Here is an 18070-nt window from a genome sequence, read left to right on the forward strand (position 1 = left end):
AGATCAAATCCTAATTCTTTGATTTATAAACAAAAACTTTGTTTATCCATTAAACTATGGGTACAAACGTGTATGTATACTGAATGCATTTCTATGGAACATACAGTCCAGCAAAAATAAATTTAAATATCAAACTCCTTTGCATCTTGTCTTCAAATCTGTTTTATATGGTTCAGGTACTCAAGTTCATAATTGTAAACTTTTCTTTCTTTAACCCTCTCACAACCGTAGTACTGTAAATGCTTTGTTCTCGCCACTACGTTCACAATGCTCAACTCAATCGATTATCAATAGACCTCGCGGACGAGAACTTTAAACTGTCTACGCTCTCACCAGATTCCGTGTTGTGGTGTTTGTGGTGAAAATAAACGTATATACATTGTATGCTAACCTAGCTGTTAAAACGTTGACTTTGGTGGGTGAGGAGTCTAGTTCGATTCTATTATTGCCCCAAAACATTTGTAAGATAGGGAACGTTTTCACTTAGTGTTTGATTCCCTCTTCAGGTGTCTATCACGTAGAACTTGCAGGTGGAAATAACGACCATTGTAACGATGGAACCAAGTCGTTTGTATGTTATTGTAAATAGACACTTCGTAAACTTAATGAGCGAAATTTAGCATGCAATACGTATATTTAACGTTAATACACGTTAGTACACGTAGACGTTAGCAACTTTTCTAAAAACTAGCAATTAATTAACATTTTCGCCTACCTTAAACACTCGGGCTTTACTTTTAATGGGACTTCATTTAAAATTAATTTTCTCATTAGGACATCTCATTATGCTGGACTTGGCACGGACAAAACAAATCTCTGCTTTCACAGACAATCAACCGTATTTAAATTAATTATGTGAAGTTTTGTACTGATTACATTATATATTGATTATAATGTATTAATTATAACTTCTGTATTTGTTTATCATTTGTTTTTTTTTCTTTTATATGACATTTGTTGGTTTTAATTCAGCTTTCAATAGCTCAGTTTGGAAGGTTTACTAACCAAATCTAAGTGGACCTAATGTTAGTAAGGTTTTTACACAATGGCAATGATATCTTGTCAGTTACCGTATTAACCCAATTATATGGTGAGTTACCGTATCTGAGCGTACTTAACCCAAATATGTTCACTCGCTATGAACTGGTTAACTTATTATAACTAAGTCATGAACTTAGTCATGACTATTTGGCCTATAACATTCCCAAACATGAACAAAACAGGTGAAAACAGTTAGTTTTGAACCGCTAAAAGCTTCTAAACTGTACAAACAAGCACTGAAGCCAATCATTTTTTCCTTCTTCAGTAATAGAAATAAATTTTTTTTGCGACCAAAACAACCGGAAACTGAAACCAGAAGTTATTTGAATTAATTAAGTCGGAAAAATTTGTTGAATTTAAAACCATTATTTTGTAGTATAATTACTTATAAATACATATTACGTTGTTTATTAATCTCAACTGAGTTTTAATTTTGACTTTTGGTCTGCAAACTGTTGCAAGAGGAAATTAATAACACTAACTAAGCCTTGTTAAGAAATCAGCTTTGAATTAGGTCCCGAGCAAAACACGCAAGACTACCTGATTTTGATACTTTTTAAGAATACTGCCTTTGATTAGGTACAAGGATTCCTATCCATATTGTTTTATTTAAATGACTATTTTTTCTTATCAATGTGTGGCCAAGTTAAAAACATGCAACTAACTGTAACAAATCATATTTACTGCTAAAGCATCATTACAATATGTACAATAAAAACAAATCATCACTTGGTCATTACTGTGTTACTAATAAAAGTTTACGATGTCTAAATCATATTCTCCACATCTAAATACAATAATTTGAGATGATTACATTTTAAGTTGGGTAAGTGAGAAATAATTGTTTAAACTTATCTGTAATTTAGTAGTTTCGGTTTCTTGCTGCTAGATTAGTAGTTAAAATACAAATGTTTATCTGTTAGTTAATTAGCTATGAGTTGAGAAGGGGTTTTTGTAAAGTTGAACTACATAGAAAACCAATGGTTAAAAATATACAAAGTAAATATGAAATGTAAAAAGGCATTAGAAATAACTGCGATCTTATTTAGTAGGCCTAGTTATTTTCTAGAGTATGTTTTTTCTAGTACATCCATGATTCTAATGAGGTAAAAACTACTGCATAGCTCAAACAAATTAAAAAAACCCCTTCGGACTGTGGTTAGTAACAGATCACGAGTATTTTCTCAAGCAAAATGTTTTCTATATCATACAGTGTTCAGCATATTGTGTAATGTATTATTCCTTGTGCATCGTGGAGTGTTATCATGCAATGTAAAGTCTCGATAGTTATTTGCTGATAAAAGGGCAATGCTCTTTTCCCACCATTTTCTCCCATAAATGTTGAAATTAATATTCTACCACACTTCTTACACTATAGTTAATATGCAGTGGAAAAAATATGTTACATGTTTTTGAGGATTATTTAAGATTTTTTTGTTACAATAGAATCAAACTGTGATTGAGTAGTTTATAATTACTGTATGTAGATATTTTAAATATTAATTCAATTGTAAATTTTGAATAAAATTCTTCGATGGTGCATTGATTTTGAGCCCGTGTTTAAAGAGATCGTAAGTCAAAGTCAAAAAGCGTTTTGTTGAAATGAAGAGATTTGTTTTCAAACAGAATTTCGGATCACGTGAAGACTTTCCAACTGTTTTAATGACACTTTTGTTTCATAGCTATGAAATATACACATTTTTGACGTGTCAGCAGTAAAACGTAAATTTGAAAAAGTTAAAAGGTATCAGAAGTATTTGAAATCCAAAATGGTGTCTAATCATTTACGTTACTTAATAATGTTTGCTAAAAGTGTTATTCTATTTGAAAATCACCGATATGAATATAACATTAATTTTTTTTTAATAACGATAAACCTTCAGTAACACTTAATTGGTCTTAAGCCAAGATATAGGCTACTAAATTATCTCATAGTTATTTAAATACACTTCTTTTGGAATTTTCATCTGAATGGATTAGCTAATGTTGATATAGTCTGTGTATATCCTAATAATGTAGATTACATTGTAGTACTAAAAATAGTTGTAGTAGTAAATTTGTATCAACTTTTGAATCTCTTTCAACCCATCTAATTTGTTTAGTGATTTAATTTTGTAATCACCAAATCCTGAACAGTGTGTCTTAATGACCAATAAGCACACGTTAACTTCATAAAAAGCATAACACAAGCATTACAATAAAATTGCTAGAACATGTCATTCTAGTTACAGAATAATAACAAAGGCACAGTTTTCCCAGCGGAATAACATACAATATTCCTCTGCTGTTCGCAAATGTCACATCGCTTTCTGAGTTTGTGAGTCATCAGAGCAAAACAAACACACAGATTCCAATCACTATGAAGCCATAACTTCCACTCTAGTTGTTTTGTCTTCCCAGGTTAATTATTAGTTTTCAATTACCATTACGTAACATGGCGGTGCTAAATAATCACACGTTCAAATTAGTATTAGGTTTAAGTTGTTTATTTTCCATTACATTTTTTAGTAAGAAAATTTATTTTTAAGCTACTGTTCATGAAAAATGTCATAGATATTTAATTTTTTTGTTTTTCCAATTTTTTAGATTCAAACTGCTATAGAAAGGCCGAAGATTACTTAACTATTAAAATTCAGACATACAAATACTCAGCCAAAGACCAAAACAGAATACCAAAATGGTACTTTCCTGTTAAAGGGAACATTCATTATTATCGATGATTTTTTTGATATATCGATATTAACAAATTGAAAAATATCAGCTGACAACTACGATCAATTTTGTCCAGTATCAACAAACGATAATACAATGAAACAGTTAACAAAAAAATAACCTAACATAACTAACCAAACTTACTGTAACATTTAAAAATTCCGTGTTTTATTTGCCTTTACTGTTATCAAACGGAATTTTTAAATGGTACAGCAAGTTTGGTTGGTTATGTTAGGTTAGCTTAACTTACAACAGATTCATTTCTTAATCCATATAATAGACTTTTAGCCTAAACAAGATCAGTTGTCAATTTCAATTTGTAATGTAAATCGATATATCGAAAAAAATTCATCGATAATAATGAATGTTCCCTTTAACAGGAAAGTACCAACAAAATTTTAAAACTAGAAACAGATTCTTAACATATCCAAATATATATACTACATGCATTACAGAGAAATATTTGAAATTATTTTTTTTTTTTATTAAGAAATTATAAATATAAATTGTTAAAATTTGTTTAAAAATATAGATAGAATTTGGATAGTATGAGTTAAAGGGGGTTTGGGGGGACTAAATGTGTAAAAATTAAATTAAAATGTCACACAAAGATCCATGGTGAAAATATTGTTGGGAGAGGCAATCTTTGTGGAACACAATGTCAACCTACTACTAGTTTTCGAGGACGTTTATTTTTATAGTTTTATTGCTTTAAATATAGATACACAACTATAAGATTCGACTTAAGTTATATACCGTAGCTTAGAATTCAATATAGGATGAAAAGTATAAAAGTTGAAACACCTGGGTTTCTATGTTATGTTTGGCTCAGTGACTGCAATATATTGGTTCTGTATCTTGGCAATATAGAATATGGTTTATCATGCGCCCGCGTTTTAAACTACATACTCAATCATCGAAGGTAATATGCAATACTCTACGTTAGCATCGCTAGCTTTTCAATAGCGGAATAATTAAATTGACGATAACAATTTGTTTGGTTTATTGAGTACCTAAATCTGAAATGAATTAATTACAATTTACAATTTATAGCTAAAAACACTTCTATGATTCATAATACACGCAAGCTTTATTTCATTGCGGGTCGATAAAGTTGCGGTAATGGTGTCGTAGGTTCGAATCTACCAGCCGCAAAAAATATTTTTAGTAAAGTTCAGTCCACACTACTTAAACTGTTCTTTTTTAAGCTCCAAATACTAGGCTTTGAAAGGCCAAATGGAAGATTTAAAAATGCTACCAACTTCTTAAACAAAAGACGTGGATTTAGTATCTTATACTCAAATTGCCAGTTACATATATTTTTCACGTTACCTTAATTTTTTTACTACTGATAATAGAACGTTTCAAAAGTGATATTTTTCCTTAAATTGAATGTGAGGCAGTTTTCTACTTAATTACTTATTAAATATCTACTTTAGCTTTAGAGAATTTTAAACGTCCCCAAGGAGTAAGATGATGAAACTCAAGGAAATAACTAATTATTATATCCTTTTCTCTTTAAATAATTCCCAAGCTGAAAAACACAAGACTGTTTTGCAATTTTTAATCGGGAATCTTTAAATAATTTGTTGATTTTTAAAAGTTTCTAAGTATTCCTAAATTAGCTTTTTTAATTGTATCGTGTATGTCCGACGAAAAATTGAAGGGATACATACGATCAGATCAACTGTTGTTGCTGTGGCTTCTAAAGTTCTAATTAACAAGATATCGTTCAAAATCTGTTTACCATAGTGTAATTAACGAATGTATGGGTAGATCACTACTCTAAGTACATACCAACCTGGAGAATTTTGTGGCAAATAAATATTTCACTTTAAGCAATTTTAGCGAACGTTTCCAAAAGAAATGTAGTACAGTATTTACTTAAGAGCCTAAGGAAATAACTTTGTTGAAACAATTGTATTCAGAGCGTGTGTTAACATTTTATCTCGATGAAATTCGATTAAACATCTAATTATAATAATGAAGTAATAATTAATTTCATTAGTTCTCTCAAGTTTAACACTAGCGGTCGTTCGCGGCTTTTAAATTCAAATTTTTTTTTTAATTTTTCCGGAAAAATAGCGCGCATGTAAGTAGTGAGTTAGGCTATAGCCAACAATGTTTCCGTAGTAGATGAATTGAGTCTAAACAAAAATTGAACATCAACTGTTCGTCCACAGGTATTGAATACCAAAGCATGTTTTCAATGCTGCAAAAACAAAGTAGCAGACAAAAGAATCGTTAACCACAGCATTGTTCTCACAGTTCAAACAAGCTTCCTACATAAGAATAGCTCTTTTGTCCTCAAAGTTCACATTCTGCTCGAGAGCTACCTATTAAGTTAAATGTACTAAAAAGCTCCTCAAAAAACATTCTTCAAATTATTACTGATAGCTTATTTATTGGCATGCAAAAACTTTCAGTAATTTTAGGTCGTAAATGAATAACTTAACGAAATGTTTAACGCTTTAGATATTTTAATATTTGGTCCATATTTATGGCGTGTATTTGTACCACTTGTTTACTTACAATATTAACGAATGAAAATTGGACCCTTCAATCATAGATTCAAAAAGCAAATTCTCTTCTAATTCTCCTTCGAGGGTCAAGTTAGATTAAAATTCATGTTTTTGGTCCCTGACCTTTTGCAAAAATATATGACCTATGTGGGATGTCTGACTGAGTATCGCAGGATCAACAACTAATTAACATGCAGCCAGAGGTTGATGTGGTTTGTCGAAAAGCCATGTCGCGGTGTACTTGATTGTTACACTCGGTGTTTTGACATAATTACGCAATGTTTATAGTTTAAGCGACTGGTTTATGATATACAAACATTCAAATAATATACATCGAATTGTGATGATTTAACGAATTCGTCGAGTTTCACATTATGAGTAAATAGAAATAACTTTACTTAGCATCTTTGACAATTGACAGAAGTATCCCATTCTACTGGGGGCCATGTTAAAGCAGGCTCCAACAGAGTTTCAATCACTGATTTTTCAAATATAATGTTTAACCAAGTCAAAGTAAAAGGACAACATTTTGTAAACTACAGCATCTGTTTTGTCCCATCTTCGTATATAAATTAAGGGAGATTTTTTCATATTAGCTCATTTTTTTATATTTAGATGGGATATGATCTCACTATCCAAAATCCAATGATATTTCACTAAAGATTATCAAATGACACTGCGATACTGTACTGTAGTGTGAGTCAGAAGGTTTCAAGGTCGAGACGAAGATGTTTGACACCTGTAAGTGACTCATCAAACTACACCTGTCACAATTACACGTTCTATCATGAGCGAACACTGTACCAGAGCCAAACTACGTTGTGCATGGCACTTAGCCGAAAGCCATAACTCCGAAAAATACTGCTGCGAAAAGCACGGCTTAAAAAGGATGTCAGGCATAGTGATTAGATGAAAGTTATTAATTTAATAGTATAAGTAACATCCAAATATGTGTGTGTCGTGCACATTTGATTAAAATTGTTCTAACGTGTTATGGAGTTGTATTGTGTTTTATTTGGCTTACAATTCATTAGGCCTACTCTTCTGTTAGCTTAAATGTATACAAAATATATTTTTGTATTTATTAAGTAAATGATCTGTTCCATTTAATTTCAGCCGACTACGTCTTTGGGTTGAACCTTTTTAACTCTGTAAAAAGTCTTTAGAATTTCTTCCCAAATCACCATCATATACTGTAGAGTGTTTATGTGTATTTAATGAAAATTAAAAGAGAACAAGGAGTGAGCCATTTTTGCCCCTAAGTTGCGATATAATTAAAAATATGTATTTACCTTTTTCTACAGCTCAACATGTTGTAGCTTGCGTTACGGCCGTTTCAGCATTACAGTATAATGACATAATCAGACAGATTCAGCTAAAGCAGCGTCGTCACAGTAGAAACACATAACACGAACACTTAACACTGAACGAAAATACAAACACTAAATTTAACAGGCCTGTCACACACACGGTACCGGTTGACATATCTGCGATCAAAACTGGATACAACTCAACCGGTAAATACCTATTTTTAAATACACCATGTTAACAAAAGAACCAGAAAGAAATATTTATGTTTACAAAATTATTTCTTGTTTAACAAAGATCAGCTGTTGTTAATATTAGGCATATACAGTCTAAAAGAAAAGATCAGCATAAAGAACTAAACACATACGTATATGTAAATTATCCTTACACATAATTTATTTCCAAGTTTTGTTGCACATATTCAGATGTATTCTGAAAAGATAAGTATCGCTTAACGATGTGTGCTTAACGTTCTAACGGCTTCACTAGGCAGCAAACGTGTTAAATAAAATCCGTTTTAGCAAGTGAACTAATGAGACACTCGGACTGTGGTTGGGAGGGTTTTAAGAAGGTTAAGAGTGGTTTGGGGGGGAGGGGTTAAGGGGAGGGGGAGGAATGAATGAAGGGCAAGGAACTACCGGACAAGGACATGAAACCATGTCATCGCCCACGCCTTACCTGTTTAATTATACACTTCAACAACATTATAAGTTTACCAAAGTGTGTTGTACCAAAGTAATTTAATTCATTCAAGTAGTCAATTTCAAGTAGGGATTTGTGGCTGCATTATTAACATTTAATCTACTTATTACGAAAAAAAACATTATGCCTGGAGAAATATACAAAATGAACATGTAAATCGTCAAAATAATACCTATGCTAGATATATTTAAATTACGAACGAAGGAGAATATTTTCCAACTGATTTTTCATGGATTACCCTTAGGTTATCACATGGTGATTTTACATTTTATTTCTGCGTATTAAGGGATTACCAAATGTTGATAGTCACCGATCCATCCTAATATCTGTAGCTTTTAAACGGTTCAAAACTGGATCCTTCTATCCCTGATGATTGGTGTTTAGTTAAAAGGACTAGTAAAAACAGCTGATCTTAGTAACAAAGCTACTAATATGACCTCACTCCATTCTACATTCATCCATCATATAATGAAACTCCTATATTTCTAGCGGTATTTGAATCCTAGTGTCTATGACTCTTCCACGTTAATTCCGCCAAACCCACTATTCTGTTATAGGCCTAAATCATTGTAAATATTCCATTAAAAATCACAAATTGTTTCACGAAAATTGTCTTCAATATCGAATTGCTAATCATCGGTTTTGACAGAACAAATGCATCTGTGCTACCCAAAATTCAAAAACAAATCAAAATTAGTGTAATAAGCAACACTATTAATATGAAATTTTTTTTGAGTTCCCATGAGTATAAAAAGCATTTTTACTATAGTAAGATAATTTATATGCAGGATAAGTATTTCAACAACACAGTACTGCGTAGTGAAATTTGTTTTGCATATTATCATTGACTTTATATCTACACAGTGTAGATATAAGGTCAATGATATTATCATGGAACAGCTTTGTATCTATATATTGTCGTTTTGTTATCACTAGGCCTACATGATAATGCGTTTCATGCACAAAAATCTGATAATTTTATTCAACCAACACGATTTGAAATCGTATTCATTGTAATTTGATTATTTGAGCTATAATATCAAACTTTTGAAACAATAATTAATTATAATGCATAAAACAGTATATATTTTCATAATAACTAATAAGCAGTTGATCATCATAAATAAAAGTTAGGTAATTTGAAGAGAAACTTTACAACACCTTTAGGTTTTACGTTCCATTTTCGAACATTATTTATAAGCCGTAAGAAATGGTTTCAACTCAATTTAACTTTTTAGAACCTCCTGGGACAGAACTTTATCATTTTTTTACTGCCAATAGTAGCCTATTAAATTACAAACACTTCATTTGACCTAGGAGATTTTCACTGGGGTTCATATTTATTTTTTTAATTCCAATTATAAAGTGTCTAACGTAACAAGCAATACGTATTTAATTAATTTCCCGTCGTATCGATTTTGCAGTGATTTCACAATTAGCCTAGCACCATTTTAACAGCTTTCAAATTAAGGTTAAGTAATACAGCCTACGCCTCGGAATATAATTTCACGGTTATATTTTGAAGTTGTCATCACTTAATTTGATAACGCAGTTTGAGCGTTGTAAGCATAATAATTTGAACGACAAACATTCAATCAATTCCAAAAATCTTACCACATGCTCAACTAACGTCATAAGAATAATGAAATCTATAAATAGATTTTGTCAAGTCTAGAATGTCCGGAACTTTTAAATGTCAACGATTCCAGACCAGCAAGATCCAATTACCAAACTTTTGTCGGGTTACAAAACTAAACTAAGTGGTACACATTTGTGTTGGCTTCGTTCCAAAACTCAAGTATTTGGTGTCGTTGTCGTTATAGTGACACGTTCAGTTTAGGTCATTAAAATATGTAATCTACTTGTGTAATCAATCGAAATACATGTTTAGAGTGAACCACCAAATATGCACTCATTTTGAAAGTGGTAAACTTGTGTCCTTAACTCCCGGAGTTAAAGCTTGCAAATCGCCATGAACTTCGGTATGTGGCGATTACATCTCCTATAACAATCTCTGAAAAACATGGATCTCTCAGATTATAAGGTTCTCCGTATTTTAATCATCAGCCCATGAGACATACATGATTCAATTGCATCAACAATGTGATGCAATAAAATATTTAAATAATTAACTAACTATTGCTTGCCCCTTCGATCCTGAAAAAGTAAGGAAATTAAACTGGATTCAAACTGATCATTGGAATTGTAATAAATAGGTCTGACTAAAATAATAGCTGATCACATTTTTATCTTACTCACTAAGCCTATGCTCATTTAGCATTCATCTGTATTATATTATTATATTCATCTGTAGTGGCATTCGAAATTATAACATTGCTATGTCAAGAGTAATTATAAGTAATGATGAATTGAAACTATTCTATTTTACATTATTAACCAATGAAATAATTTACCAACAATAACATGCAAAGATTTCATTTTGTTACATTTTACTCTGAAACTAAATTGTGTAGAAAATTAACATTACATAATAAACTAAACATACAAAACCGTTTGCAGTTTATGTTGACAGGCAAAGAGAAATATTAAACCGAAACATGCAACCAGGCCGCGGCTTCACATCGTTGTCAAGTGTGGAACAAACGAAACTAATTTGCGGTGGATTATATAAACTCCGGGAGTTGTATTACAGAACTAGTTTTATTTCAGTTTTGCTCACTTTTTATGAACTAAATCAATCACTCATGAATTAAATGGTCGGTTGTATAATCCTGTCAATTATCACCATAAGTAAGCTTAAGTTCACAGTTACAATTTTGTTTTCTGCTGCGCAAAATTGAATATATTTTAGATTTAGAGGTCTAGACATCAATATTTTGAAATAGCATTAAAGTATCAGTATTCCATCGTGCCTTAAGCGTGGTGTTATCATCCGGAAAACACGCTAAATGTCTCACATTGCATAGAAATGAACAAAACATGTAGAAACCTTGAAGTGTTTCACTTTACCCGATAGCGATGATGTTATCTCAATAACAGTTAAGTTAGATGTTTTCGATTCGCAGTGGTTTCAACTGTACGTTTTAAGTAGTTAGTTGTCCTTCAACACAGAATAAGAGGAACAATCCCTTGAAAATAGTTTACTTGACTAAGGAAATTCGTAAAAAAAAATATTTTTACCAGTAGTGTACCAGTATACTTAAATTTATATTAATGTATACAACAAAAGCTAGCGTAAGACAGCTTGATTGATCAAACTAGCTTTTGGAAAAGTGGAAAACAATTTCAAAGATATATTTACTATGTTTGATACAGTCCTAGATTCATATTCTAGAAGAAAGAACTATGGAACTTATACCATAAAGAACTTATACTTATTTTGGAACTTTTCGTCATATATTTTGAGTGCATTATGACAAAATTTAAATTCACAAAATAAAAAAAACGCATTCACTGTATTATACAAACTTCTTAGCTGCAGAAACCTGCACATAATCATTAGTAACATAATTATTCAAAACGTAATTCCCTCAATCGTGAAATTTCTTTATTTTCATACCGACAATAGTTCTACCCTTTAGGTCAATCCACGAATTTAATGTGCTAAATACAATCAAATGCTATGTAGGCTACATACATTATAACAAGGGGCTAAATATTGACTCAAGGTATAGGATTAACATTTTAAATCTGCAAAATGCACTCAATATAAATATTGTTTTCCACTCCTATCAACACACTATAATATGTGAAAGCCCTATCTTTACTACGAACTCTTTTTTTCTTCTAGTGAAATACCATAAAATACTTGTTTCAACTGTCTTGATTTATTCTCATTGAAATTATACTCAAAGTAATAATATTTGTATATATTTAAGGAACCGTTTTTACGCAAAATTGTGAGCTATAAGTCTCTACAGTTAACAAACTGTGCTTTCTATTTTGCAACTATTATTAATTGCAACAAAAATTTTGTTTTTTAAACTCTTAATATAACGGAATTAGTAATAAATCTAGGAAAGCCAAATGTATGGTGTAATTCATTGTCTTATCTGTTAGATCTCATGCTAACAATTAGTTGATATAACTAGGCCAATAATAAATCCACTTGATTCACATAGCTTACCTTCAAGTTTTATAGCCTATATCACTTATTTTCATGAACACGCACGAACAAAAATGCACAACATAGATTTAAGGCGATGGCAAGTTACAACGCTGGAGACCGTCAGAAAAACACGTCAAGTTGTCACAAGAAAATACTCCAGACTGTGACAAGGCATTGTTGTCATTAACAGCTGTTTACACGAATAAAACAGCTGACTGACAACAGAACTGTTCCAAACATAATCATTAATTAATTATTCTGAATGTTTATTTGGTATCACAACCGTATTGTTGCCTTTAACATTTCAACATCAAGTTAAACATGACATCGGGTTTTGTTTTGTTGATTTAAAATAAAAGCATTGTTACAGATTAATTATTAAAATAGCAGCGAAATTGCCAACAAATAGGCTATTTTACTATTTCATGACTTGCGTTAATTGATAGTGCTAGACAAAATTATAATAAAGAATCATTATATTAATTAATTGTCATGACAGGGCACTCCATAAACAGGGTGTCTCGTAAGTACAAAGAATTCAGGAATAGGTTTATTGGGTCTAAATAAAACGAAAAGCAAGTCTAAAATTTTTTTCAGGCATGCTTTTGTTAGCGAGATATCCACCATTTTTGTTTGTTTGTTTGTTTGTTTATCTCAAGAACTATTAATGAAATCTAAGATATCTATACCTGTATTTTATTTCTTGTTAGGCTTCAATTAGCATGGCTAAAGCTATGTTTTCCTTTGTCTGGAATATGTTACATAGATGTGGCAAAACAAGATCAATGACTAACCAAACTACAACGATTAATTACCTTTCAACAATTTGTTGTTGTTTAAACCGGTGGAATAATGTATAAAAAGCTGTGTAAACACTTTAATCACAGACAATATAATACTGTAATACATTGTCTGTGCTTTAATTGTATTGAACTCGCCCTCTCACACTGAAATCCGAAACACTAGGCCTATTAGCAAAATACCCAAATACCAATACCATTGGTAGTTATTTAATTTTTTTAAGAACACATTTTTTACTAGCAATACAAAATACTGCAACAATCTGCGTTTAAATTATCAACAAATATTACAAGTCAATGGTATTTCACAAAGATTGAAAATTGATTGCAAAAACTAGAAATGTATCAAAACAGTTAGTTATTCATGTCCTGTTTCTGACAATGAAGTGAGGCTGCATTCCAAAAATAGTAACGTTAAATAGTAACTAGAACAAGGTTTGGACTATTGCTTAAAAAAACGTTAATAGGCTAAATACCTAAGTTAACGAACTTAGGATAAAAATAAAAAACAACTGCGTTTAGTATGCATTACCATTCTCAAAATAATATGAATGATCTCTCACCAATTAACAAATCAATGTCTTAAACTATGTATAGTTAACGATATGCAATTACTGTATCTGCCAAAACACTAATTTTCCAAACAATCTTGTAAAGGTAAAAACCGAAGTGTTTCACTTTCCCACTCCGTAGTCAACTCTGAACCAGTTAGCGGATTTGGCGACAAACTGTTACCGGAATCGTAAACTTTATAGGAGACATTTGCATTCTAGCTCGGGAAAGTCTCGACCAGCGACTGACTGTCAATCACCGGATGATAAAATGGTAATGGTATATTACGTCACAAGGCTGAGAAGTAGGTGTTTACGCATAATAGTTCGGATTTCGTGCGAGAAAATCACCTTCTAGCTTGAGTCCCGTGCGTTATATTTTTCACTAACCTAACACCAAAAAACATATAATTGAAGCACACCTATTCAATCACAACACCGTTATACATACACCATTTAACACATGTTTACATAATTTTAAACTTATTATAGGTAACGTTTTAAATCTATCGAATATTCATTGTAAAATTGAAATGTCCAAATCTATCTGCTGTACTATTTATTGTACAGTTCAACTATTTGTACAGCTCAATCAGCTGTTTTGCATGTATGTGCCATCTTAATATAATTTTTATGTAACTGTATGAAACATTTTTTAGTAATACTACACCTCAAACTGTTTACTTAAATTCTGGAACATTCTACATCCTACTAATATTATAAATGAGAAAGTTTGGATGTATGGATGTATGGATGTATGGATGTATGTTTGTGACAAGTGAACGCAAAAAATACTGGTCGGATTGGGCTGAAATTTGGCATGATGATAGCTCACATTCCCGATTAACATATAGGCATAATCTTATTTCAAAAATCCTTTCGGGCTCCGCCCCAGTGGCCCTGGAGTTTCCCATGTCAACCTTATGAGAAATGGAATTATTGAATCTTAACAGCTGTTTCAATTAAACAAGTTGGTTCTGTTCTATGATGTTCAATAGCATTAAAGTTACAAGGATTACCAACAGGGTGCAGCACTATTATTTCTTTTACATTTATGACAACAGCTAATTTGCAACAAAAGGTGAGTGGGCGTAGCGAACGAACTTCAACCTGGAGGCGAGTTAGCGTAGCGAACGAGCTAACCTGAAGGCAAGTGAGCGCAGCGAACGAGCTCCAACCTAAAGGTGAGTGAGCGTAGCGAACAAACTTCAACCAGGACGTGATAGAGCCATGCAAACGAGATAATCTTGAAAATTAAGAAGTTAAACGGGGCAAAGCCCGTGGGTTACAGCTAGTATATTATAACTCAATCGATGGCCTGAATATCAACTAACACCGTTATGAACAACGTTATTCTGTCGTTATGCAATGAATGTAAATGTTAGTTCGGAAACTGTGAGTGTGTAAGACAAAGGAATATAAACCAGTGTTGGTCTCGTTTACGCATACATTAATACACATTGTTGTAAACTGTAGGTGAAATGTGAACTCGTTTTGTAAGTAAGAGTTTTTTAAACGGGGATTCAAGCTATAAAAGAAAACAATTTTCCGTCAAATATTTCCAAAGTTCCCAAATGAGTTATGGTTATCTGCCTTTTACTTTTAACTATTAAACCATCCAGGAATGTTAAGTCAATGTTTTTACTTTGTTGACGCTAAACAAACTTAATTTGTTCTAGAAGCCTAAAGTCCTCTAGTTATAAAAAAACTCTTAATTATTACGTATTAATAATGTAACAAAAATGTTAAACTAGTAAATAGACCTATCCGTTATATTTCAGCACAACTATAGGCCTACAAATGTTGCTGTTTTTCTTAACTGCCAATTGAAAGTAATAACCAGCAATTACTGATGAAACTCATTTTGCGGGTTAATTACTGTGCTTTAAACATGAATAATTAACAAAACGATCGCCAGGTTTTATTCAACACTTTCAAGTGGGGTGATTAATTAAATCCATACCAGCAACCAATTATACTTCTCGAATACGTACTAAATGTTATATTACATAGGTCAATTTGCAATTAAAGCTTACAATAATGATCTAATTATTTTAATGTTTTATTGAGTCAACGTCAATGGTTCTATTTTCATTGATTATTGGATTTTCAATGAAACCAAGACAGCTAAGTACTTTATGTGTATATTTTAACTTAATTACGAAGACTGTGAGTGTAGAGTCATGTCATATACTAAGGGAGTGTTTTATCCATGGTAGAATGCAGTGATTGTTCTGTGTATCTTTGATACTGAAGATAAGCTGTTTCTGTAGTCAGGATCATCTATGGAAATCCTAATGATCAAGACCGTGACCATACATATACAATCTAACATTATCTGATTATAGACACCACTCATCTACACCTATGTGTTAATACCCCCTCCACAGGAAACCTTCAGATTAAGCGAATTTCCATTTGCATGATTGTATTTTCACTTAAAGAACTCCTTAAATTTATGTCGGACTCATTCCTTAACCAAGTAACATTAGGTTAAACGAGTCCTTAGGTTTCCTGCTTCAGGGAACTTAAAAAGGTATGTTTTTGGTTCAACATAATATCAACCCTATATCTGGCAAATTCACTACAAGTCACTAAAATTTCAAAATTTTTGAAAAAAAAGAATATAAAGTTTGTACAAAGTGTACAGCTTTTCTCACTGTGGTTAAGCATTTTTCTTCACTCACCATTAGCAAAGGATCTCCGGGAAGTATTTATCCCATCCGAGATTTCCCCAGGGGCATTTAAATCTCGCGTGTGGCTTATTTAACGTCAAGTGTGTTTCTTAAGACCAAGATCCAACGTGTTTTGTGTTTTTGCAGAACAATTTTAACAACATAAAGATACATCAGCGCGTACCAACTAAACTGTTTAAATATCTGTATTGATCAGTTCAGTAATTAAAACCGCAGTAAATTAATTTGCCAAGTATTATTTGCCGATACGTCCAAATGAAAGTATGATTTACTCATCAATGTAATATCAATTCCATATTGTTTGTCAATTAACCTGTTTCTACTTGGATTACATTTGCGTTGGTACGTAAATTACTTTAGCAATATCCATTATCCATTAGTTATTGATCCTATCCATTGTTTATTATTAATTACCCCCTAAATTACCTACATTCTATGAACAGATTACGTTCGGGTTGAATTTTTCTATGAACATGCTTTGAAACTGTAAAATTCAACAGCATTTCCCAATTAGAAGAACAATGTTTTCAGATCGATTGTGGTACGTTTGAAGAAACGAATCAAAATTAGTAATTAATTAATATTCATAGAACTATCAATGAGATTTAATGGTTTTAGCAAATTTCCCTAAAGTAGCTATTACCGTAGGTGGCACGGTAAGACCTAGGCCCGGGACCGATTTACTTTTTCATTTTGATGTCCCCCAGATGCCAAAAAACATTATTCGTCCAATTTTTATATATGTACAGAATTTATATGATATAAATGATTGATGAAAGCGATTTTTTTCATTTATTTATAAGAATGTTGAATTAATAGCACTTAAAATATTACAATTCATTATAATGTAGGCCTATTGGAAAAATTAAATAAATAACAAATCAACGACGTCATTATTTTAGAATGTTTACATTAACCCTGTTATTATAAAACTGCAATGTTCAATATCAACAGATTTCCATTCAGTTCTAGTATAAAACGGAAATATTTATTGGAGGCATGTACAACAAATAAGCAAAGTCATTATTAAAATGGTAATTAAAACGTAAACACACATCGGGAAACAGGAATTAAATAGAAATTTATACGAGTTCAACCGGTGTATACCGGTGATATACCAGTCAGTTCATGTATATCAGACAACTACACCCCTTTTTACATGCCAAAATCAAACTTGACAGACCGGCATGAACACTGTACACATGTATAAAAATTGACTGGGTAGCCTTCTCTATCAAATCTGAAGGTGGTTAGCTCGATACGAAGCGGGTTCAATTCTGACCTCAGTGCCATTTGTCATTGGGCTATCAGTTAATGATGCTTTCTAACAGAAGTTCAACGTTATATGGTAGATACGTGACATTAGCGTTTAAACCACAGAAAACGTATTCCCGAGTTAGAAACAACCAGAGTCTGCAATGTACACAAATCACATACATTTTCTCATGACAGCAACCCCTACATATCAACACACTATTTCAGCCCTCTTCCCTTACATCTAACCTCCAGAATCGCCTGTTTACCGTATTTATTCCGTTTCTCCGTCGGCGGTGTGGTGGAGGCCATCCCGCATCCAGCACATGACACCCGCACGCGCACACACGTTCACCCGCGCAGCTAGCCACGTACTGACTGACGTGGGTGGGGAGAGTCTAGGGTGTGGGTGTGG

General features: G+C 32.2%; 1 protein-coding gene across 4 annotated transcripts in view; it reads right to left on the reverse strand.

Moving 5' to 3' along the window:
- The window catches only part of LOC128996390 (multiple C2 and transmembrane domain-containing protein-like), a 212982-nt gene extending 194962 nt beyond the window's left edge, over nt 1-18020 (reverse strand). For 3 of the 4 annotated variants that reach the window (XM_054421695.1, XM_054421694.1, XM_054421693.1), the window contains exon 1: nt 17925-18015. In XM_054421695.1, coding sequence (XP_054277670.1) covers nt 17925-17967 — 43 coding nt within the window. In that variant the 5' untranslated portion in view covers nt 17968-18015. Of the gene's footprint in view, nt 1-17924 lie in introns of all 4 variants that reach the window. The other variant, XM_054421696.1, reaches the window with a different exon arrangement.
- Between the last annotated feature and the right edge of the window lie 50 nt (nt 18021-18070).

This window comes from Macrosteles quadrilineatus, unplaced genomic scaffold, assembly GCF_028750875.1.
Source record: "Macrosteles quadrilineatus isolate MER2022 unplaced genomic scaffold, UCM_ALF_1.0 Scaffold_6__1_contigs__length_79288215, whole genome shotgun sequence".
Classification (NCBI taxonomy): Eukaryota; Metazoa; Arthropoda; class Insecta; order Hemiptera; family Cicadellidae; genus Macrosteles; species Macrosteles quadrilineatus.